General features: G+C 42.3%; 1 protein-coding gene across 3 annotated transcripts in view; it reads right to left on the bottom strand.

The window, feature by feature from the left end:
- The window catches only part of LOC137438801 (lysine-specific demethylase 5D), a 153,230-nt gene that overhangs the window by 22,662 nt on the left and 106,398 nt on the right, over positions 1–24,170 (bottom strand). For all 3 annotated transcript variants that reach the window (XM_078767342.1, XM_068134172.2, XM_068134180.2), the window contains 9 exons: positions 18,247–18,371; positions 6,377–6,527; positions 6,047–6,158; positions 5,337–5,689; positions 3,462–3,603; positions 2,851–3,030; positions 2,656–2,742; positions 2,290–2,565; positions 117–293 (listed from right to left, as the gene is read on the bottom strand). In XM_078767342.1, coding sequence (XP_078623468.1) covers positions 117–293; positions 2,290–2,565; positions 2,656–2,742; positions 2,851–3,030; positions 3,462–3,603; positions 5,337–5,689; positions 6,047–6,158; positions 6,377–6,527; positions 18,247–18,371 — 1,603 coding nt within the window. The remainder of the gene's footprint in view (positions 1–116; positions 294–2,289; positions 2,566–2,655; positions 2,743–2,850; positions 3,031–3,461; positions 3,604–5,336; positions 5,690–6,046; positions 6,159–6,376; positions 6,528–18,246; positions 18,372–24,170) is intronic.

The following is a 24,170-nucleotide window of genomic DNA, read 5'->3' as shown; positions in this document are numbered from 1 at the left end:
TGGATGATGACGAGTAGGTTCAAATAAAACACTAATGCCAAAGTCTAAATAACACAATATTGATCGGGTGACCCAACTTGTAAATGTTACGAAGCAAAGCGACCTGCATGTCCTACCTTGCGAGTGCTTGAGCGGGTGCCTGCAATACCTCGCCTGCAGGTCCGCAATAGCTCTGCCAAAGTATTACTAATCTCGCTGCTTGCCAAAACATTCTGAACTCGGTCTTGCCAGGCCATTGCTCGCTCTGCCAAGCTTTGCAGTGCTTCCCCTTCCGCTAAGCGCACAGAGACGTCCTGCTCAACATACAAATAGGAAGGGGGAGGGTGGGAGAGGAGATGATAAAAAAATTCAACGAAGTTCACAATGACATTTCAAACAACATTCACATTAATAGAATACATCTAAAGCATAGACCTAAACTCTATATCATGGGACAATGCCTGGTGTTGGGCTAGCGGCTAGGGTGCCGGCTTAGGATCCTAGGATCCTGGGTTCGAATCCCGGTCGATCGCTGAATTAACGCCAGGGGGGTTGACTCAGCCTGTCATCCTTCCGAGGTGGGCTAATTGAGTACCAGTTCACTGGTAATTCCCTGTTTGTCGTTAAAGGCGTCAAAAAGGGTTGGCGTCAGGAAGGGCATCCGGCCGTAAAACATTGCTTCAAAAAGGGGACCAAAAAACAACAACAACCACGGTTCCCGAAAAAGGCCAACCCCCGCTTTGCGGGGAAAAATGGCCTCTAAAGGTGGTTATTTTTTATTTTTTAATGCCAACGTCCAACTCACCCGAAGGTGATCAAGACAAAAAAGGCAAGGCATTATGGGTAAGGACAAAATCAACAGATTTTCAACAGACAAAGGCTACAATGGACAAAATCAACAGCACATTGATTGAGGTATGCCAACTGTAAGGAGAAGCAAAGAGAAGGTGTCAATTCGGGCTTTTATCCCTTCATCAGAGCAAAAGGGCTTTATGAAGAGTTAACGTCTGAAATGTTCGATTCTCCTTGTCCTGTTGATTTAATCCATTGTAGCCTTTGTGGTTTAGATGTAGACTACTTTGTGGTCAAAACAGACCGGAATATTTGTCTCAAATAAAAATTCCCTGTTTAGCCATTCCTCTGCAATTTCCTTTCTGAGAATAACCCACACATTTTTGGGGGAGGGGGAGGGGAGGATGGAGGAGAGGCAGACTAGTGTTCTGATCATCAAAACCGTATACCATTTTCCACAAACATTGCCAGTATCACATCAAAAATATGAAAAGGCATAATACGACTGTGGTACTGCCACCAAAGGTTGGTATTTTAGCTGCAATTATAAATGGATATGCTGGCTCTGTCGACCATTAGCTCTTGTATCCACGTTTGCTCACAGGTGGGCTGATATATGAAGCGAAGAACCCCCGCCCAATGGTTGGGCCAACATTTAATTGCATATCAATCTAGAAATGTAAATACACAAAATAATTCAAGTTCATCATCAGATAAATTTTTTTAGTATGGGGTGTTTTCATTTATTTATTTATACAATTAATTAAGGTGACACCATCACACTGCACTACAAGACAACCTCTGAAAGCCATGGGTGAAATAGTGAGCCTGCTCAATATAGGATTATGAACGAATATTCTAGTTAACAATTGAATGTATTGTTGCATAGACAGCAGCAGTCAGAACAGAACAAAATATTCACCACTCGGGACAGCGACCACATCCACACTGGGCATTTTCCCCAAATAAGGATGGCTAATGCCCTTGTCAAGTGGTTGCTGAAGGCCTGTAAACCTACGGGTTGAATCCCATGCTCTTTATTAAATAAAGTTACAAGAATGTAACCCTTCAGGGAAGCTAAAGGAACCCAATTCCACGTTCAAGAAAATGGCAGCAGGCACGAGGTGCATTGCATTCCTTAGGAAATAAATAATTTATTGAAAGAAAGGAGCCAAAATATAACAGTGGGCACTTAAGACAACAAATGACACAAGACTATTTTCGCCAAGGTGTCGTAGTAGTCGTAGTAGTAATATGATGCCAATTATAACCATCAATTTCAAATTTGTATGGAGTCAGGAACTGTGCTATTTTGAAACTCTGCATAACCGAAACTACTGTTAAGCAGTCATTTGCCACATTCTTTTGTTTCCACACTCTCTTTGAACTAAAAACAAACGATTTAGTTAGCAAACCCCATTAGGGAATGCATCACTTGCTGTTTTCAATAAAACTATTTTTGTAGCAAATTTAAACTTTGAGCGTATTTCTAAACAATATAAAATAAAGCCCACATACCCGCAGCCCAGAAAGCAGATTCAAAACGACTTTGAGTGATGGTCGACGAGAAACTGCACATAGCGAGCACAATAGCTTGCCGCCACGTTGGTACCGCAGCCTGGCAGCACAGAGCACATGGCACGAGCGCAGGCACTGCAAGCATGATGAGCATCCATCATTCGCATCACCACATATGCAACAATCTTTGGATTTGAGCACGTTGACTGTTTGGCACGACTGCAGTTGTCGCAGGGATGACAGCTCATGTGCACTTGCTTTGAGGTACCATTCCACCTTATGAAGGACAAAGATAGGGGAGTAGGGTTAGCTGCAATAGGATGAAGCTGTACTATACAGAGCCTTTCATCGAGGTGCAAAACTTGCAATCTCTGTAGCCGTTAAATGTTCAAAGGCATGTTCGACATCTCTTGTCTTCACATCACCCGAGCTGAAATCCTTGGGGCAGAGCACCTGTGAAAAAACAATACAAGGATTCCATCACGATTTGAAGAAACAGGAATGAACCCAGTAGGGTGAAGACCAAAGGAATTCAGGACTAAAGTCTAGTGTGCCAAGTACCTGCAACAATGAGCAAGATGAGCCTTTCCTGATAAAACAGCGACCTGCTCGATGACTCCACGCCTGTGCACTGTGGACGCAGTGCTCCAGCTGTCCCAGCAACTCCGGGCGCAACGTTAGGGCTTTGCCACGTGAAAAAAGTTGCTCCAACTCAAGAAGCGGCAGACTATACTCTGAGGTCTGGAATCACAGTAGATGCACGAAAAAGAAGAGAGTGAATAGATGTCAGTTAAAAGAGAAAAATAAAAACAATATGGAGAATTGCTTTGCAATACATCTCCCCTACTCGTCCGTCCCAATATTTTGCATCGTAAAGCCATAACAAATAAAAAAATGATGAAACACCCTGAAACTCGAACTTGTTCTGTAACTTATCATAATAAAGCCATGCACCACGTTTCAGTTCAATATGCCAAAGGGTAAGGGAGAAAAAGTCTAGAAAACCACAGTTGAGACAGACAGACAGACGGAGTGCAAACATATAGTCCCTGCTGGTGAAACCGGTAGGGGAATAATAACCTTACACCCGACGTGTCATTTTTGAGTTAAAGATGGCAATAAACAATGGAAAGCAAGAGTGGGGGTGGGGGAGAAGCAGTAAAGGTTGCAACCTGCAGCTTCTCTAGATGCCGTGTCCACTCGTTGACTGCTCGTAGAGCCTGCTGCAGTGCCCGCACCCTGGGAATCTCGACTGGCATCACAGCAGCACGCAATAGCAGCGCCCTCAACCCCGTGCCATCTAACTGATGTTTGCTGATAAGTTTAGGAAATGGGCACCAAAACAAAAATAAATTATTTTTTGTCAATCACACAATAAAAACAAACATCACACTGGGAGGAAGTCAATGGAACATATAAGCTATGCTAAAGAGGTTAGGTAATAATAAAAATCAGCAACACAATAAAGGTAGAGGGGGGAATACTTGTTTTTAAAAATCGATTTCATTTTGATGTACTGTACCATACTGTTTTCTTGGCAAGGATTATACTGGGTGGTTTGCCATTGCCTTCCCAGCATTATTTGTCCATGCTCTATCCTTTTAAATACTAAGCGTCAGGCAAGGAAGCAGCACATTTTTAAAGACTTAGGTATGACTCGGTCGGGGTTTGAACCACAGACCAGACCGCCGAGACTCAGATACCCTGCAGTGCATGCGTGACCCCACTTTGTGCGGATTCACCTCAGCTCAGACTATATATTCAGTTTATAATTACCTTTAAAAATTTTTAATCCACCAAGCGAGCCAAACGTTCCAAGTTTAAACGAACCACCTCGACCAAAAACTTGACCGCGAGTGTTAATATCGCTGACAGCCAATCAGACCATGTATCTGAGCACGTCTCCTCACCCAATCAGCATGCTCATTGTCTTCTTCATGGTATGTGCCATATTGATAATTGTGTCGAAAGCCTTGTTATGCCGAAAATGTCAAGGAAAAGCATCAGTCTGGAGCTGAAATTGAAAAAGGTGGATCTTTTAACATAGTCCAATATTTTAACACAACTGTTCACTACGGTCAAATCCAAAAGATCCTGAGGACCCAGAAGACTCCAGGGAACCATAAAGACCCAAAAGACCCCAAAGGTCTAAAAGACCCAAAGGATCAGGAGGAACGAAAATACCCCGAGGACCCAAACGACCTAAAGCACACAAACGACCCTGAGGACACAAAAGACCCTGAGGACAAAAAAGACCCTGATGACCCAAAAGACCAAGATGACCCAAAAGACATTGAGGGCGCAAAAGACCCAGAGGACCGCCCCTGCCCTTCAACTCCGCCCCAACCCCTTCTCCCTCCAAATTTCTATTTTTCCATCCTGAGAGTTTCCTTCTGTATCCATCGTGTCCAACCCATGCATCCTCTCGTGCCTCTCATTCCTCCCCACACACATTGTTTGTCCAAGTCTGCCTCTATATTGGCCTTCAACTCTGCTGTCTCCCTCCTCTCTCAAATGTTCCCTTTGCCCTATTGTTTCCTGATCCGTTCAGTGTAATAATAGTAGCTCTTCGACAAGCCTCGGCTATGTATGGAAAAAAGGTAGCAAAAGACCACTTGTCACCTCTCCTTGGCAGCAATGCTACAGAAGACTTGACGTTAAAGCCCCTTATCTCGTACCTACGTGCCTATGGAGTGAAGGGAAAAAACGGAGGGAAAAGTCGGAGGGAAAAACACGAGCTCCAAGACACCTCATAGGTAAATATACAAAATTTACTTTTTAATTAATAATTACTAATATTGATTCGTTTAATAGTGTTCATTAATGATTTCAGGTTATTACAGTCAATAAATATCATTCTTATATTCCCGGAGGTAGTGCATCTACCCCGAAAATAGCGCGTCCGATCCACATATCCTCATTAACACAATGCTTTATGAGGCCCGTTCTGTGCAAAATTTATATTGCACAAATCTCTCAGGAACCCATCCTTCACGCAAACCAGGGTATTACCATAATAGAAACACACGGTTAGAAAGGAAACATACCTTGGATTCATTGCAGAAAGTGCTTGCTCCTCCAATTTTTCTGCAGCTTGCAGAATCTCTTGCAGTCGAGATAGGATCAAATCCACAGACTCTGTTCCATGAGCCACACCACCATCGATCACCCTCCTCAGTTCAACAAGAGGTATACGTCCCTCCGGAGCCGCAGCACGCATCGTGCTCGCAACGTCTGCCCGCCAGCATGCCCGTTGCAGCCTCAGTTCCAGGTCATTGAGTTGTGGCATGTGCAAGGCAGCAAAGCACCGGCCCCGCCTAAGCACCCAGGGCAGGTTGTTGGCTTCTTGGTCTTCTCGCCTGACTTCAGCTGCAAAGGCAGAGGCCTCTCCGAGCAGTTCCTACAGGACAAGGACAATGCATTATCCTTTGATCATGGATGCTTTCTAGAGTGAAAACATGGTTAGCTTTTCTTCACTCAAACCACACAGTAGTTTTGAGGTTGTGGTAACAAAAATAAATGATGCAAAAGTGAGGGAGTGGAAGGGAGAGACTGCTTGATATCAAAGCTAAAGAATAGGCAAAAGCAGCCCCTCAAACAAGCAACAAGTGAGAAAATGTTTTTTTTTTTTAACCTAATCTTGAGTGTTAAACCTGACATACTTGTGCGTGGCAATCACTAGAGGTATGCCATGCATACTTCTGGTAAATGTCTACGGGAGATAGATAAAAAGAACAAATAATAATCTGCGCCAAACCTGTAGCGGCTTTGTATTACTGACAATGCAGGGCAACTGCTCAGAACGTTTAACAAAGGCTTCAAGCTCCTCCAAAGTGAGCAGAGAATCCTTCTGCAAACTGTTACATTTCCTGAAATCAAGAGAAGCAGATACACATGCATGGTCCTTAAATTCAAACAAACCAATAGCTAGTAGCAACTGACTAGAATACCTGTTTAGACGAGATACTTGACTTTATGCCCGAATGGCACGTAACAGGTCAATTTGATTTCCAAATTGGTCCAGCAATAAATCACTCACAAAGGCACACCAATTAACCCTTAAACAGACTCTTGCCTCGTTCCTTACTCCAAGTTATGTTGCCTATTCAGAATCTCAGCTGCTAGGCATCCAACTTCCTCTGCCTCACGGATAGCTTGAGACAGGTCTTGCAAAAGATGGCTGGAGGGAAATCCATGTTTTGCAGACTCAGCAACTAGGGACTGAAGTCTGTGCAGGCCTGTAGGGGACAGTGAGCACAAGCTAATGGATACAGGTGAGATGGTGTGGGGAGAGTTGGGGTGGAAGGGGGGCTGCATATAAAAAAATCAAACGATAAAGAACAGTCTGACAACAAAAGTATGCAAGTCAAAGTTTCAGGATTTTAAAAGGAAACTGAAAACCATTGAAAAATATTAATCACGGTCTAATTTGAAGGGTATTTTTTTTTTTGGCCAATCAGAAAATGTCGAAAATAGCCCAAAAGTGTCGATTTTCGATTTTGCGATCGACGTCACAACATGCTCAAACCTTGATCCAAATATAAATTTAAATAGAAAAACGGTGCATGTCTGTTGAGCTCGGATTCCGATACTGATTCCACCATCATTAACAACTCTGAAGCTTCTCAATATGTTGAAACTGATCAATGGGATTTTGAAGAAACTACTGAAGACAAAATTAGTGATAGAAACACTTTCGGATGTAGTGTAGATCCGTATCGTGTCGAACCTTGTGCGAGCTATTCAGATGAAGATGGATGGCATTAGTGAAGATTGCAGTGATAGTGCAGTGGTCGGTGAAGTGAAGTGAAGATAGTGAAGGATAGTGAAGATAGTGCAGATCGGTCGAATTTCACAACAGATTGTTAGGTTTGTTTTTTCGTTCAATTAACAATTTATCAAGAATTTTGTATTAATTGATAAATAAAATCAGTTGTATTTAACTCAAACAGAAATACGGCATGGACATGATGTGGAACGGACTCAACACTTACACTGCCCTGGCACACAGTTGATGGGGGATTGTGGAGGGGGATGCCGATCCCGCTCAAGTCGCAAGAGCATATCATTTCACAAAACACGGAACAGGAGCAGCATTACATTACATCGCCCCTCCTTCAGAATGAAAACCAATTTTAAGATCAAGTTTGTCCGGATGTGGATGTGGGGTGATGGTTGATTGTGGGGGGATAGTGGAGGGGGAGGGGGAGGTGGGGGGTTTCTCATGGGTATTGTTAGCTAGGGTTTTTGAGCTCTTCAGATGCGTATGGCAAGGTGGCGGCGATGTTAGCTAGCACATCTAGCGAGGTGAGATTGGTCACCAGCAGACAAACACATGTGTTTGATTCACCACTCAAATCGCCCATGTCCATATGCTGGTAGCTCAGTATGGTGTTAGTTTCGAGCGACGGTTGTTTCTTCCACTTAAATTGTGGGGATGGCATCTTCTTTCATTCGTGGCGGATAACCACAAGATCTAGCCATCTCTGTTGTTTCATAATATTGCTCTGTAAAATGTTTTGAACACAAAAGTGAATATTTTTAAGGCCAGATCCACACGAGTATTTCAGAAAAACGTTGTCCAATTTCTGGCAACTCTCGGATCTTTCGGCCATTGGTGTAGCACAAAACAATCTCAATTTGTATTACTACAAACACCAAGGACGCATCGACCTGGCATATATGTATAAATTCGAAAATTATTCGCCGTTCGAGTTCAATCGTTCCTTGATGTAACCCGTAAACAATAGAGGAAGTGTCGCTCAGCTTCATGGTGCGACGTCAGAGCTAATCCAGAAGAAGAATTCGATTTATAATCGCAAAATTACCCAAGTTATAAATCGCAAATCGGAAAAAGACATCATTTCTATTTTATAGGGTAACAAGGGATAGATTAGTGTTGAGGTGGTCTGAGCGTTTGGGTTCCCCATTAATATAAGGAGCTTCGATTGATCTTAGATTCCTGATGTACCTTGGTCTCAATTGACTCGATGTGCAAATAGTTTCTGATGTTTGACATGTCAATGTAATGAGAATGGGCATGACTGCCTCAATAACAGGTCAGAATTTGGTGGTGGATGGAAAGTATGTTAATTGTGGTTGAGATTGATAATGGCCAGAAGCTTACCTAGGATTAATCTACAGGGGAAGTCGAGGTTTTTCTCCATTATGATTCTAGGTAACCTTCGTATAAGAAATCACCAAACTATTTGGAATTATCACAGTAACATCTATCCAGCAAATCCTGTTGAAAGTGACATTCCACAGATGTGCAAAGTATCAGAATTTCCAAGATGGTGGACAAATACACCATTTTCTTGACTCCATGAGAACTTCTTCTAATGCTAAGTGTATCATACTGGAATTGTCAGGTCTTGTCTAAAAAGTGTTAAGTGTTACTAAATCCATAGGTTAATCGTATCTCGAATCTGTTGTGATGTCTTATATGTACTTACTTAGTCCTGTTGCATCGATTTATAGATTGCTCGTCTTAGCCTCAACGAGGCCACATACTCCTGAATCTTAGCCTGCACATGCCATCTCCACTCTTCATGGTCATCCTTATCACCCTTTTCTCTACAACCCAACATTTTAATTTAAAACATCGATGCCTCGTAATCCATCCTTTACTTGATGTTACCACTCTTCTCCATTTTATAATATGAAAAGATTGCACCCACCACTCCTCCCCTCCCCACAATCACTTTCAAATATGCCTCAACTAATTTGCCTCTCATTCCTCACCCCCGCTCTAGCGGGGAAAATGGCCTTAAAACGATCAGTCAGTCAGTCAGTCCTCAGACTCATTCCTTGTGCAGTCTATCATCCCTCTTTCTTTTACATTAAATAATGGTTTCAAATGGCAGTTTCATTTCCCTTTACTGTCCTTTGCCTGCCAAAAAGCCTCTTCCATTTGTTCCTCCCTTCTGTTTTCTTCCTGGATTATGAGAAAACCCGTGCCCAATGTCCTATCACCTTTATATTGCGCAGAAAAACAGCCGCTTTGCAGTTGCTTGTGAATAGGTGCATGACCATTAACCTGTTCATATCTGCATTCCACACATCTTTTCCATCACATCCGACCACCGACCTTCACCCTGCTGCATCCAGCAAACTTTTATGCAACTGACAATAGCAAAGACATCAACACAATTTTTTCTTTTAATGTGAAACCTCTTGTGTTGAGGAGGAAATATGACAATCTGCTAGTATGCAACTTTTTAAAACTAGTTAGGCAATTCTTTTTTTATGCCTCCGCCACCGATGGAGGCATTATGTCTTCAGGTTGTCTGCCCGGCTGTCCGTCCGTCCGTCCGTCCGTGATAAGTTTTCATTACCACGATAACTTGAGAACGGCTGAAGGGATCTTGTTCAAACTTGGTGCAGATATGTATAATGAGGTAAAGATGAACTGATTCGATTTTGGGGTCACAAGGTCAAAAGCCAAAGGTCATGTTCGGTAAAAATCCTGTTAACGCAATAACTTTTGAACCAGTGATGGGATGCTGACAAAATTTGGTAACAATTATGTAGAATGATGTAAGGAATAACTGATTAGATTCTGGGGTCAAAAGGTCAAAGTCTGTAATAGGTCTATAACTTGAGAACGGCTGAAGTGATCCAATTCAAACTTGGTACAGGTATGTATAACAATGTAAAGATTAACTGATTAGATTTTGGGGTCAAAGGTTGTAATGAAATTGTAACTAAGTTGAACCCAGGTGTTACGCTCTCTCCAACCACTGAGAGGCGTCTATAAGAACGTGGACGACCATCGCTCCGGATCATTCCTGAGACATATAATCTGTGTGACAGCATAGACTCGAATGGTGCATATATTTAGATGATCCAGGCTTGCTTGCACTGATTGTTAATTGCTGGACTTCTCCTTGATTATATAATCCTGATATATGGCATGATCGTATTTTTACAGGTGTTGCCAGAGATCGAATTTGCATTAAACCTACTGTTAGGACAATGTTGTGGGTTTGACTTCTTACAACAATTAATGCAAATTCCTCTCTTCGTCCTGAACGAGTACGGGACACGAACGAGTACGACATGGCTCATAAGATTATCCAAGTGCCGATCTTCGGAGCAGACCCTCAGGCGACGGACGAGGCCGCCGAACTGACACATTGGCTGAAAATCTTGAATAACCAGTTCAATGCTCAGGAGGCCGTCACCAATGAAACAAAACTCGCTGTGCTGCAATCAAAGGTGCACCATGCCGTGTACATGGCAATTGAACAATGTGAGACGTTCGATGCAGCTGTGGCTGAGCTGAAGCGTATCTACATAAAAAAACGAAGCGTGGTCTATTCACGACATTTGCTTGTGACTCGACGACAACAGCCCACGGAGACTTTAGATCAATTTGCTCAAGACCTCCGACGCCTACTGAAGGAGAGTACCCCTGTGGTACGCACCCATGAACAAGTCTGCGATGACCTTGTCCGCGATTCTTTCGTCGCAGGTCTTAGGTCACCGGTCGTCAGACAGAGACTACTTGAAGAAGCCGACTTGACATTAGCCGAAGCACTCCGGTTATCTCACGTGTATACCGAAGCACGGGAACAATCCGACGCGTATGAAGGCCCATGCGTCACTGCGAGGACATCTCGACAGACCCGACCGGAGAGAGCTACCGCCGAGGTCGTGGATGCAGCCTCGGCACCTACGCCGGAATCGGAGACCCCGCCCGGCCACTCCCGAGGATCCCGATCCGGGCTTGACGGTGGCTGCTGCAGCTGGACCCAATTCCGGAAGTAACGCTACGTGCTATTTCTGCGGGAATCGGAATTCATCCCAGGTCTGTTTGCCCTGCTAAAGATGCAAAGTGTCATTTGTGCACAAAGACGGGACATTTTGCAAAAGTTTGCCGAGCGTCACGAGGCAAGCGAGCCCGCTCGACGATGAATGTGCTTATCTCCGAGCCAGCGGTACGAACGGCGCGTGGCGTGCCTCGCCCGACTTTGATGGGGATCGCCCCTTTCCGTGGGCCCCGAGCTGAGAGCTCGACCTTGATGAGACTCGCCGCGCTGACTAAACAAGTGGCGCAAACACTTCAGTACGCGGTGCAACCGTCCTTGGCGGGCATTCTTCCGACACCCTGCCAACTTTCGGGATCGGCCACCCGATCAGGTTAATCCTGGCTTTGAAACTCCGCGCGTGGCACGAGCTCCCTCCGGAGACGGCACGTACGATCTACAAGCTACTTTAACGGCACAAAAGCTGGGAACTTCACGCGTGGCACGAGCGCCCTCTGGAGGTGGCACGACTGGCCTACAAATGACTTCAACGGCACGAAAGACTTTAGCTGGCGTTGGATCCACACGCGAGGCACGAGCGCCTCGCCTTGACGACTCGATAACTACAGGTCCACCTGGCCTGGCTCGTGCTATAATCCCACTCACGATCGAGGGAATTTTTGCTAATGCTTTAATCGACATGGGATCCACGGATAGTTATGTTGATTTTCGACTTGTGCAGAAACATGGATGGCCGATTCTTGGGACAAGACGCCGAATCTTTATGGCCTCTCAGGGGCTATGGCTTAGCACAAAAGGGGAATGTCGATTGAAGCTTGTGATTAAGGGTCGAATGCTTCCGGACGTGCATCTAATGGTCTTACCAGCATTATGTGCAGAAGTTTTGCTCGGACATGACTTTCTCAAGCGACATGGACGTTTGGAAATGGAATTTGGCTGTACTGATACTCTTGCTGTGTGTGCTCTTGCAGGGATGGAAATTGAGCCAGTCGCTGTTCCCCAATATGACCACGGACTGTACACCTGTCCCGGCTAAATCGCAACGCTACTCACGAGCTGACGCACAATTCATTGCGGAAGAAACGGCGCAGCTACTAAAGGAAGGTATCATAGAACCTAGTCGGTCGCCATGGCGGGCCCAAGTTCTGGTGGTACGAAGCGAATCGCAAACGCATGGTAATCGACTATTCGCAGACGATTAATCGGTTTACACAGCTGGACGCCTACCCACTCCCGGGAATGGACTCCCTGGTTCGACAGGTGGCACAGTATTCGGTCTATAGCACTCTCGATCTGCGTAGTGCGTATCATCAAATCCCCATCTCCGAGGCAGATCGCATCTATACAGCGTTTGAATCGGGTCAGAGGTTATACCAGTTCACCCGGCTACCTTTTGGGGTCACGAACGGGGTCCCTTGTTTTCAGAGGGCTATGGACGACCTCATCGCTAAGGAGAACTTGACCGATGTCTTCGTTTATCTGGATAATCTCACGGTTTGCGGGTATGACCAGGAACATCATGATGCTAATCTGAAGCGCTTCCTCGAGGTCGCGCAGAGGTATCGCTCAACTATGAATGAGGCTAAATGTCGCTACTCTGCTCACACAATAGATCTTCTGGGGTACACCGTGACCCACCCACGGACCCTTTCTCGACATGGCCCCGCCCTGCGATCGTGCTTCGTTGAAGCGTGCTCTCGGGTTGTTCACTCATTATTCTAAGTGGGTACAAAATTTCTCCGCGAAGCTCCGCCCACTTGTGGACTGCGAAGCGTTCCCCATGAGCCTTGCTGCCATCCATAGCCTTAAGTCCGACATCGCTGGTGCCGCTGTGGCGACGATTGACGAAAATAAATCTTTTGTTTTGGAAAGTGATGCGTCGGATCATGCGATAGCTGCAACTCTCTCCCAAAGGGGGCGCCCTGTGGCCTTCTTTTCGCGAACTCTCTCCTCCGCTGAGCGGAGACATTCGTCTGTCGAAAAGGAGGCGTATGCCATCGTCGGGTCGATCCGGCGATGGCGTCCCTATTTGCTCTGACGATGCTTCTAAATTATCACGGACCAACAGAGCGTTGCTTTTATGTACGACACCCAGCATGCTCAACACATTAAGAATGAGAAAATCACTCGCTGGCGGATCGAACTCACCGATTTCTGCTACACAATCAAATATCGCCCTGGGAGGGATAACCTGGTTGCCGATGCCTTATCGCAGCCGGCGACGTGTGCGAGCCTCATATCTTTTGAGGACCTGCGCGTTTTGCACGACACCTTGTGCCATCCCAGGGTGACGCGTTTCGCTCATTTTGTGCGTAGTCGTAACTTGCCCTACTCGGTTGAGGATATTCGTCAGAACTGTCACACTTGTTATGTATGTGCTGAACTCAAACCGCGCGACTACAACCTTCCTATGGGAACGCTGGTCCGAGCTACTAGGCCGTGGGAGAGATTGGCGATGGATTTCAAAGGACCACTGCCGGCATCACCGGCTTCGAGTAACTCTCGTTACCTGCTCACGATCGTTGATGAGTTCTCGAGATTCCCTTTTGCTTTCCCGTGCGTAGATATGACAGCCGCCACGGTTATCCAGTGCCTGCAGAACTTGTTTTCTATATTTGGGAATCCGGCCTATGTGCATACCGATCGAGGCGCGGTGTTCCTGTCCCAGGAAGTGAGGAACTTCTTACTCCAGCATAATGTCGCTTCTAGCTATACCACTCGGTATAGGCCACAGGCGAATGGACAGGTCGAACGCTTCAATGGTATTATATGGAGAGCCGTTACGCTGAGCCTTAAGTCCCTCGGCCGAGGCCTAGACAAATGGGCTTGGTCGCTACCCGTGGCACTGAACTCGATCAGGACTTTACTGTGTATGGCTACCAATCAAACTCCCCACGAACGGATGTTTCATCACCCGAGGAGTTCGGGTAGTACCCGATCTTTACCTAGTTGGCTTGCTGGGCCGGGACCGGCTTTCCTCAAACGTGCAGTTCGCATGAGGAAGTATGATCCACTAGTGGATAAGGTGCAGGTACTCCAAGCTAATTCCGAGCATGCTCGTGTGTTGATGTCTGATGGACGCGAGTCAACAGTCTCCGTACGCCACCTGGCCCCTTGCGGGGAAATTGACGAACCAATTTACGAGTCCATGGACTCTCCCGTTGCTCCGCCTGTGGAGTATCTGCCGGCCTTCTCACCGCTAAACGCACCCCAACCTGTAGGCCCTGTGGTGCCACCTTCGTCACCTGACTTAGGCGGCTACTCCGACGCAGGGGACTCAGGTCTTGGGGATGTAGCACCCGGTAGTAGTTTCCGGACCCGTGCCGGTAGGGAGATTCGTCGCCCCGATCGCTACGGTTGGACCGACTGACATGGACGGACAACTGCTGCCCCTACTATTATGCTGCTGCGTGCTTGATTCCTGCCTTAGTGGAGGTGGTTTTAACGGCGGGGAGAATGTAATGAAATTGTAACTAAGTTGAACCCAGGTGTTATGCTCTCTCCAACCACTGAGAGGCGTCTATAAGAACACGGACGACCATCGCTCCGGATCATTCCTGAGCCATATAATCTGTGTGACAGCGTAGACTCGAATGGTGCGTATATTTAGATGATCCAGGCTTGCTTGCACTGATTGTTAATTGCTGGACTTCTCCTTGATTATATAACCCTGATATATGGCATGATCGTATTTTTACAGGTGTTGCCAGAGATCGAATTTGCATTAAACCTACTGTTAGGACAATGTTGTGGGTTTGACTTCTTACAACAAAGGTCAAAGCCAGTAATAGATCTATAACTTGAGAACGGCTGAAGTGATCCAATTCAAACTTGGTACAGACATGTGTAATGACGTAAAGATTAACTCATTAGATTTTGGGGTCCCGAGGTCAAAGGCCAAAGGTAATGTCAGGTAAAAATGTGATAACTTGAGGACAGGTGAATGGATTTAAATCAAACTTGGTACAAGTATTATAATGATGTAATAATGTGGGCGGAGGAATATCAGTCGACGTTGTGACGTCAGTGTGTTGTTCTAGTTTATAATTGCTTTCACATCGCACGCAGGTGAATGGTCTGTTTCCTCCTGCCGCTTCTCCAATATTGCTCCCTCAGTCCCCTGAAACTCCCCAGCAATGCCAGGATGCATGCATTCTTCCAGTAACCCTCTTCTGGTTAAACTTCCAGGCTGACTGCACACCTCAACTCCTTTATTCTTCACTTCTCTTGTCTATGGAACTGCCTTCCATAGGCCGTTCCTTCCCACTCTTCCACCCGTGTCTTCAAAAGCAGGCAGTGCACTGCCACCTTGTCATCCCACATCCTGACTCATGATCTTTATTACCCCAATTAACCCTTCCTAACACAACCCTCTTCACATCTGCAGTCTACACATCTTTTCGCCATCTGGTTTCAGTGTTTCCTACCCCCACCTCTCTCTCTCTTTGTTTGTTTGTTTCCTGTTTGTTAATTCCCTTGCTGGTTGTGTCCAATTGTTTCCCTGCTACCCCACTGTCATTTTTACCTTGCTCTTCCATGAGCCTCACTCTCATGGATAATTATATATATATAATTATATATATATATATACATATATATACATACATATATATATACATATATATATATACATATATATATATATACATATATATATATATATATACATATATATATATACATATATATATATATATACATATATATACATATATATATATATACATATATATATATATACATATATATATATATACATATATATATATATATACATATATATATATATACATATATATACATATATATACATATACATATATATATATATACATATATATATATATACATATACATATATATATATATATATATATATATATATATATATATATATATATATATATATATATATATATATATATATATATATATATATATATATATATATATATATATATATATATATATATATATACATATATATATATATATATATATATATATATATACATATATATATATATATATATATATATATATATATATATATATATATATACATATATATATATATATATACATATATATATATATACAGCATATATATACACACACTACCGGTCAAAAGTTTTAGAACACCTCAATGTTTCCGGTTTTTATTGAAATTTACGCAGTTTAATGTCTCAATAAAAAAAAAACACCTTTAGAGGCCATTTTTCCCCGCAAAGCGGGGGTTGGCCTTTTTCGGGCACCGTGGTTGTTGTTGTTTTTGTTGGTCCCCTTTTTGAAGCAATGTTTTACGGCCGGATGCCCTTCCTGCCGCCAACATTGTTTGTCGCCTTTTACGACAAACAGGGCATTACCAGTGAACTGGTACTCAATTTGCCGACCTCGGAAGGATGACAGGCTGAGTCAACCCCCCTGGTGTTAATTCAACGATAGATCGGGATTCAAACCCAGGATCCTAGGATCCTAAGCTGGCACCCTAACCGCTCAGCCAACACCAGGCTCAATGTACTCATTTGTTGAGTACATTGTACTCAATGTAGTTGAATGTCTCAATGTACTCTGAAATTAAGCAAAGAACAAATAAACAATTGGAGATAAAAAAAGAAATCATAGAATCATTTTGTTTAACAAAATTTAATTTAAATTTTTGACTCAGCAAAGAAGCCACCTTTTAAAGATATAACCGCCGAACACACTCGTGGCATTCTTTCTCCAATGGAAATCAAATATTGTTTGGGAAGTTTTTCCCAACACTGTTGCAGAAGTTCCCACAAATGTGTTGTACTTGTAGGTTGCTTTGGTTTCACCCTTCTGTCCAGTTCATCTCAAACCAGCTCGATGGGGTTTAAGTCTGGAGACTGTGCTGGCCATTCCATGATTTGAAGCCTACCGTTTTGTTTTTTCCTTGAAGGTAGTTTTGACATAGCCTGGAGGTGTGTTTAGGGCCATTATCTTGCTGTAGGATGAACCCCTGACCAACAAGACGTATACAGGAGGGTATTGCATGGTGCTGCAAAATGCTGTGGTAGCCCTTTTGGTTGAGGGTGCCAGTTACTCTGTGCAAGTCACCAATTCTGGATCCAGCAAAAGAGCCCCAGACCATCACGCTTCCTCCTCCATGTTTGACAGTTGGTGTCACACACTGAGGAACCATCCTTTTGCCTACTCGACGGCATACAAAAACCCTGCGTGATGAACCAAAGATTTCAAATTTTGATTCATCAGTCCATAAGACCTTCTTCCAGTCTTCAGTCGTCCACTGGCAGTGCTTCATGGCCCAGGCCAGCCTCTTTTTCTTATTTTGCCATCTTAGCAATGGCTTTCTTACTGCCACTCGACCTGTCAAACCTGCAGCTCGAAGTCTTCTCTTCACAGTTGAAACTGAGACTTGCTTACTTAAACCAGTGTTAAGCTGTGCTTGAAGCTGTTGTCCAGTGAGCCGCCTATCACGCAAGCTGTTGACTCTCAGAAACTTGTCTTCTGATTCTGTTGTGGCTTTGGGTCTGCCAGACTTCTTCCTGTGAGAGTTTCCTCCAGTTTTCAATATACTACTTCCTGCAGTGCAATATTGTCCAAATAATGCTTCAGAGGGTGTAATAACAGTCTGTTCCAATACTGCTTTTATACAGACAGGGTGTTTGTAATGAAGTAATCAGCAGAGGTTGGGACACCTGTAGGAATTGTTTGCATTAACTTTCAAGGCTTAATTTACTTACATTGCTGCAGAACAGCTGTAAGTTGTAAACCCATTACTTGTTCCCTGAAGAAGGCCTTTTTTTACAATATATCTGTGCAATTTACATTGTTTTCCCGTTTTTGCTAACCTAAACTTTATTTTAACCTCGAGCAGTTTACTGCTTACCTTTGTACCATTTCAGGTTATTCACTGGACATTAAACTGCGTAAATTTCAATAAAAACTGGAAAAATTGAGGTGTAATAAAAAATTTTACCGGTAGTGTATATAAATATATATAATCCTTGAGAAAATTAAGACAATTAAGTGAGAAATCCTTGACAATTCAGTGAGAAACAATTGATTACTCCCACTAGTGGCAGGACATAAAATTGGGTTAAAAATATTAAAATAAAAGAACAAAGCAAAGATTAATATATATATATATATATATATATATATATATATATCACATGCACTCACACTCTCAAACACTTACCAGTCTTTACCAGCTTTCCAGGCTGGAGGGCATCCCTGACTTGCTCTGCCCACACATCAAAATCTTTTGCTTTAACCTTGAGGTTCTCCAGCAGAGGTTCAAGTTCCTCAACGGTGTAAGAATACCTGAGCACAGAGGGTTTCCTTTGTCACCAACTCGTCACTTTTCAGCTTTGCAAGAACAGGCACCAAAATCAAATGTTGGAATTAAAAGTTTTTTGTTTTTTTAAGCTTGTGATCTCCAATTTGAGGCTCATTAATCGAGTCACCAAATGAAGCCACTGCAGTTATTCCAAAGAAAGATTCCCAATAATGTAAGATTAGTCAAATCTATGCTCCACCCATAAAGGGAATATGAGATTCAGTTCAAGGGGAATTTATGGTATAAACACTAACCAACCATTTTAATTATTTATGGATGGGTAAGAGGAAGTTGTGGGCGGGGTTGTTCCTTGCTTTTTACATCTTAAATATTAATATTTTACTGTTTCCCCTGCTTTTGTCGTCTTCAAATTCCGAGGAATGGTCATGGCATTTGTGATATTAGGAGGCTAGATTTATTTCGTTACGAAGATTAGCAGGATACTTTCTGTATCTATGCAAAGCATACATAAGCCTTTATCTTTCCGGCGTAGTCCATAGAGCAATGCCGGCTGAAACAGCATTCATCTGTCCATCCGGTGTATGTATATGTATATATATATATATATATATATATATATATATATATATATATATATATATATATACATACATATATATATATATATATACATACATATATATATATATATATACATATATACATATATATATATATATATATATATACATATATACATATATATATATATATATATTATATTATATACATATATTATATTATATATATATATTATTGCTATATACTCAAGAAATTTGGATCTGAGAACAAAAGATGAATATGAGGTAAGAGTACGGAAGGTCAGCTTTTATTTCTTGGTATTTCTATGCATATACTGTATGTCCCCCCAATTTTAGGTAAGCACAAGTATTGGAACAGATTAAGTTATATATATATATACATATATATACATATATATGTATATATATATATATATATATATATATATATATATATATATATATATATATATATATATATATATATATAATATATATATAATATATATATAATATATATATAATATATATATAATATATATATAATATATTATATATATATATATATATATATATATATCTCTCTCTCACAAACGTCCACCAATTAGAACTGAGGAATCTCGTCACGACAGGGAGACAGCGTTTAGTAACCATCACAGTTGCATATTTTACGAAAAGGAAATATAATAACCTTCTGTTGAATGTTTTGGGGTCCCAGCAGATGTCGTAAGGTAGGTAGGAGGTTTCAGAAATTGCTCAATACCATTACGATTTTTAAATGCGATCGACACAGACTTTGTTCCCAAATCCAGAAGTGAACAGATGACGACGGTTCGCTGGTTTGATATAATATGTCGATACAATCGTAATTTAGCATTATATTTTGAGATGTTAATACGATACTATTAATTTGTGATTGGAATAATGAATGATGCTGTTTGGAATGAAAATAGAGATATTGAGTTGAAAGCAGAATGAGGAAATAACGTAAGGGTTTACATCTGTGACATTCACGGATTCCCCATTTGCAGTTTCACCATTCACTGGATATAACAACATTAAGACTGGGTACGTTTTTTTGTCCAAGTCCTTCATGAACCTGCTGTCAATGCCTGACGTTCGACTGAAGGTAGCACAGGTATGTAGTATTTATTGTTTTTTTATTTTTAATATTTACATGATTTTCTAACTGCTAACTGGTATCTCCACCCAGGTTATGCTATCCTCTTCAACTAAATTATCAAACAAGCCTGGCTATGCCATTGGTAGACTATCAATCTTGTTTTTACAAAGGATGGAGGCTCATGGAAAAGAAAGGTGACAGAGCAAGGAACTGAGTGCAGGGCAGTGCAGCAAGGGTTGGACACAAGCAAGGAAATTAACTAACACAAAGAGAGAGGGGGAGAGAGGGAAAGCGAGAGAGGAATTACAGTAACCTCTACGCGAGATTATTTTGCTGGGCAAGGTAAGGTTGATGGAGGAAGAAAATATTGTGGGTAGGGAAGGGGGATAACATTTGATTGTGGTTCAAAGCTTGATGAAGCCTTGGAGGAAAAGTGGACCAAAACAGCTTCAGGAAGGTGGTTCCATCAATAGAAGAAAGGAGAAATGAAAAAGTTGAAGTGTACAATCAGACTCAAATATGGGAGTTTAGCAAAGCAGAGGATATTCAATGAATGAGTTTATCTTGGAGTAGTATGGGAAGTTTGGAGGGTTGAGAACAAAGACACTGGATAAAGAAAATAGAGGCCCCCAAACATTTCTGTGATGTGAGAGTAACAAGCCTTGTACTTTTGCCGCATTGTGGGAGAGACAGCCATTAACGTTCTTAGCTTTAGATTAGACTAAAGAATCCAGGAGAGACAGATCTGATGCTATGGCACCAACTCCCATGAGTGAGCTGTACTCTCATGAGCTCCAGTGCCCTCCAAAATGATTGGAACAGCAAAATAAATCAAATTTATTATTATTGCTATATACTCAAGAAATTTGGATCTGAGAACAAAAGATGAATATGAGGTAAGAGTACGGAAGGTCAGCTTTTATTTCTTGGTATTTCTATGCATATACTGTATGTCCCCCCAATTTTAGGTAAGCACAAGTATTGGAACAGATTAAGTTATTAAAGTAGTGTAATAGTATTTCGTTGCATATCCCTTACATGCAATAACTGCATCAGCCTGTGACCCATGACATAACCAAACCTTTGGAATCTTCCTTTGATATGCTTTGCCAAGCCTTTCCTGCAGCCATTTTCAGTTGTTTGTTTTAGGGGTTTTTTGACATTGGCCTCCTCTTCAGCAAGTAAAATGCATGCTCCATTGGATACAAATCACAAGACTGACATGGCCAGTCTAAAACCTTCCACTTTTCCCCTTGATGAACTCCTTGGTTGCATTGGCAGTGTGTTTGGGTCATTGTCTTGCTGCATGGTGAAGTGCCACCCAATGAGTTTGGAGAAATTTTCTTGTACATAGGCAGACAAAATGTTTCGGTACACTTCTGAATTAATTCTGCTGCTGCCAGCATTAGTTACATCACCAATAAAGATGAGTGTGCCAGGTCCAGAGGAAGACATGCAAGCCCAAGCCATGACACGTCCTCCACCACGCTTCACAACGAGGTAGTGTGCTTTGGATCATATGCAGTTTCTTCCTTTCTCCACACTACCACCTTTCCATCACTTTGGGAAAGGTTTATCTTGTTCTCATCTGTCCTAAAACTTTGTTCCAGAACTCTACTGGCTCACCTATATACTTCTTGGCAAATTCTAATCTGGCCTTATTATTTTTGGTGACAATGAGAGGTTTGCATCTTGCGGTGTAGCCTTTGTAATTCCACTGTCAGTCTTCTGCGAACAGTAGATTGTGATACTTTCACTCCTGCACTGTTAGAGGTTGTTGGTGATGTCACTTACAGTTGCTTCAGGGGTTTTATTTACAGCTCTGATTCGTTTTTTTCATCAAACGCAGTTGTTTTCCTTGGCTGACCTGGCCGTTGTCTATTGCTAAGTACACTGGGGGTTTCTTTCTTTTTCAAGATATTCCAAATAGTTGGTTGTATTTTTGCTATGCCCAATTTTTGTGCCATGATTGTAGTTGAATTCTTCTGCTTTTTTCAGCTTCCAAATTGCTTATTTTTATTTCATAGACAGTTCTCTCGTCTTCATGTTGGTTTATTCCTTCTGCCTCCAAAGACAGACTCCAAAGGCAAAAGCAAAGGCTAAAACCAAGACTAAACATTCACAGCTCTTATGTGTGAAAGATCAATGCAACAAGGGTGGATTGAAAATAAAAAGCACAATTGTTTTACAATGGTAAAACATATATCCAAAGAAATACCAATAAATAAAAGCTAGCCTTATGTCCTCTTGCTTCATATTCATATTTTGATCTCAAATCCAAATTTCTTCAGTATATAGCAATAATAACAAATTTGACTTCACTATTCCAAACTTTATAGAGGGTGCTGTGTGTGTGGACAAAGGCCTTGTTCTTTGAGCAGTTCTGAGTTTTCAAGGAATTACATCAAAAGACGGAGGATACCCAGTTTGCGGTCGATTTTGGATTCTTCATCAGGACATGTTTTGTGTGATTTTATCACATATCAAAAAGACCCAATTGCAATACCCTCTCCTTTGGCGAGGGCAATACGACTTGGCCCAAGACAATGTTTTGGGGTACTCCAGTTTCCACTGGGATAAAAGAGTTCCATTGGCAGCACAATGTTGACGATACAAGTGGAGGAGGTCATAAAGCCTGGTATGAAGATGGCCTTGTATGCTACAGACAGTAAGGTTGGCAAGCAGAGCAGTATGCTAAGCATGACGAATGTCCAAGATATATCCAGGAAGACAGGCTCTTGTTTGAGATTTAGGGCCTCCTACCATTGGTGATAGAGAAGCAGCAGTATGTCCAGAGTTGAGTAGCCAAGATGAAAATGAGTCAGGATGTCAGCAGCAATGATAATTTTCTTATAATTGGAAGCAAGCTTACTGGTCTCTCGTGGAAGGGATCTACTTTTGCACCTTTCTTGTGGACAGGAGTGATGTTTGCTCAAGTCCAAGTCGACAGAAGGTGACGAAATGAGAAGTACCAGCTACAGACCCTCTTGTCTCCCGCTCCTTTTATGATATGTTCTTAGTGTTGGCTCTTATACGAGCCTTGACTTGGTATACAAAAAACAAACAAACAACAATGATAATCTGAGCAGGTTTTAGTGTGCTCGAGCCAAATTCGCCCTTACGCTAGGGCATCTTGTGAGGTGGCAACTCTGGTGTGGCCAGGTTTGAGTCCTTTAGGACCTGACTTGGGCATGTTATCTAGAAAAAATAAAAAGCAGTGTATGTTATGTGTGTGTGTCTCCTCCACAACACCAAAACCATGAAACCTAGCAGCCCCAAACTTTGCATGCATACTTATCGACTTCCAAGAGATTGCATGAATGAAAACTGGGTGTTTGGGTGTGTTTTTGAAAATCATTTACGCTAACAGGCTTACCTTTGATCAGCCTGCATTCAGGTCGCTCTATTTGAGGTCTTAATTCTGTCATTTCGTCCACTCAACTCAAGTATGCCTTGCCTCAGAACAGGTTGGTTTCTGTACAATAAAGCTTCATATCTACAAAATTGTATTATAGCTGATCTTCATACCTACAAATCACTGTATTCCTGTATACATCGCAATGCTTATAAACGCCAGTGTTCGTGCCTTTATTTAATTTCCGCAAATATTGAAACTCTTCACCTGAACCAAGTTTCAAATTTTAACTCCGGAATTGACCTCAGCAGCAGTTTCGACTATTAAAATGTTCATTTGTATAATTTGGACATTTTGGGACACTCCAGGCATTTCAAAAGTATTATTGGGAGTGCTTAGCTGCTTGGCAAGCACTCTACAAGCAGCTTGGTAATGGAACACCCCACTAGATGGAACACCCCTGGCCCCTCCTCAGATTGAGTCTATTTTATTTATTTCCTTGCTCCTTTTTGTGCGATCCCGTTTCATTTATACGACCTGTCACTTTCACATAAATATCTTTATATATAAAGCTGAGTTAGTGTCTGTGGGTGGGTCATAAGCACCACCCATTCTACAGGCCACGCTCTCCCTCCTCTACCCTACTGTCACAAGCATTCCCCATTAGCAAGATGCCAGTGGGCCAGAAATCGCCACCATTTTTTTCTCCCCATATAGCTCTTTGGCTTCCTGTGTACATTTGAAGACTGAACAATGCATCTTCTATCATTAAAGGTACTGTTTT

The sequence above is a fragment of the Myxine glutinosa genome, chromosome 1 (assembly GCF_964187855.1).
Source record: "Myxine glutinosa chromosome 1, kmMyxGlut1.1, whole genome shotgun sequence".
Lineage (NCBI taxonomy): Eukaryota > Metazoa > Chordata > Myxini > Myxiniformes > Myxinidae > Myxine > Myxine glutinosa.
Note: the sequence above shows the minus strand (reverse complement) of the source record. Positions and strands in the feature narration are given on the sequence as shown.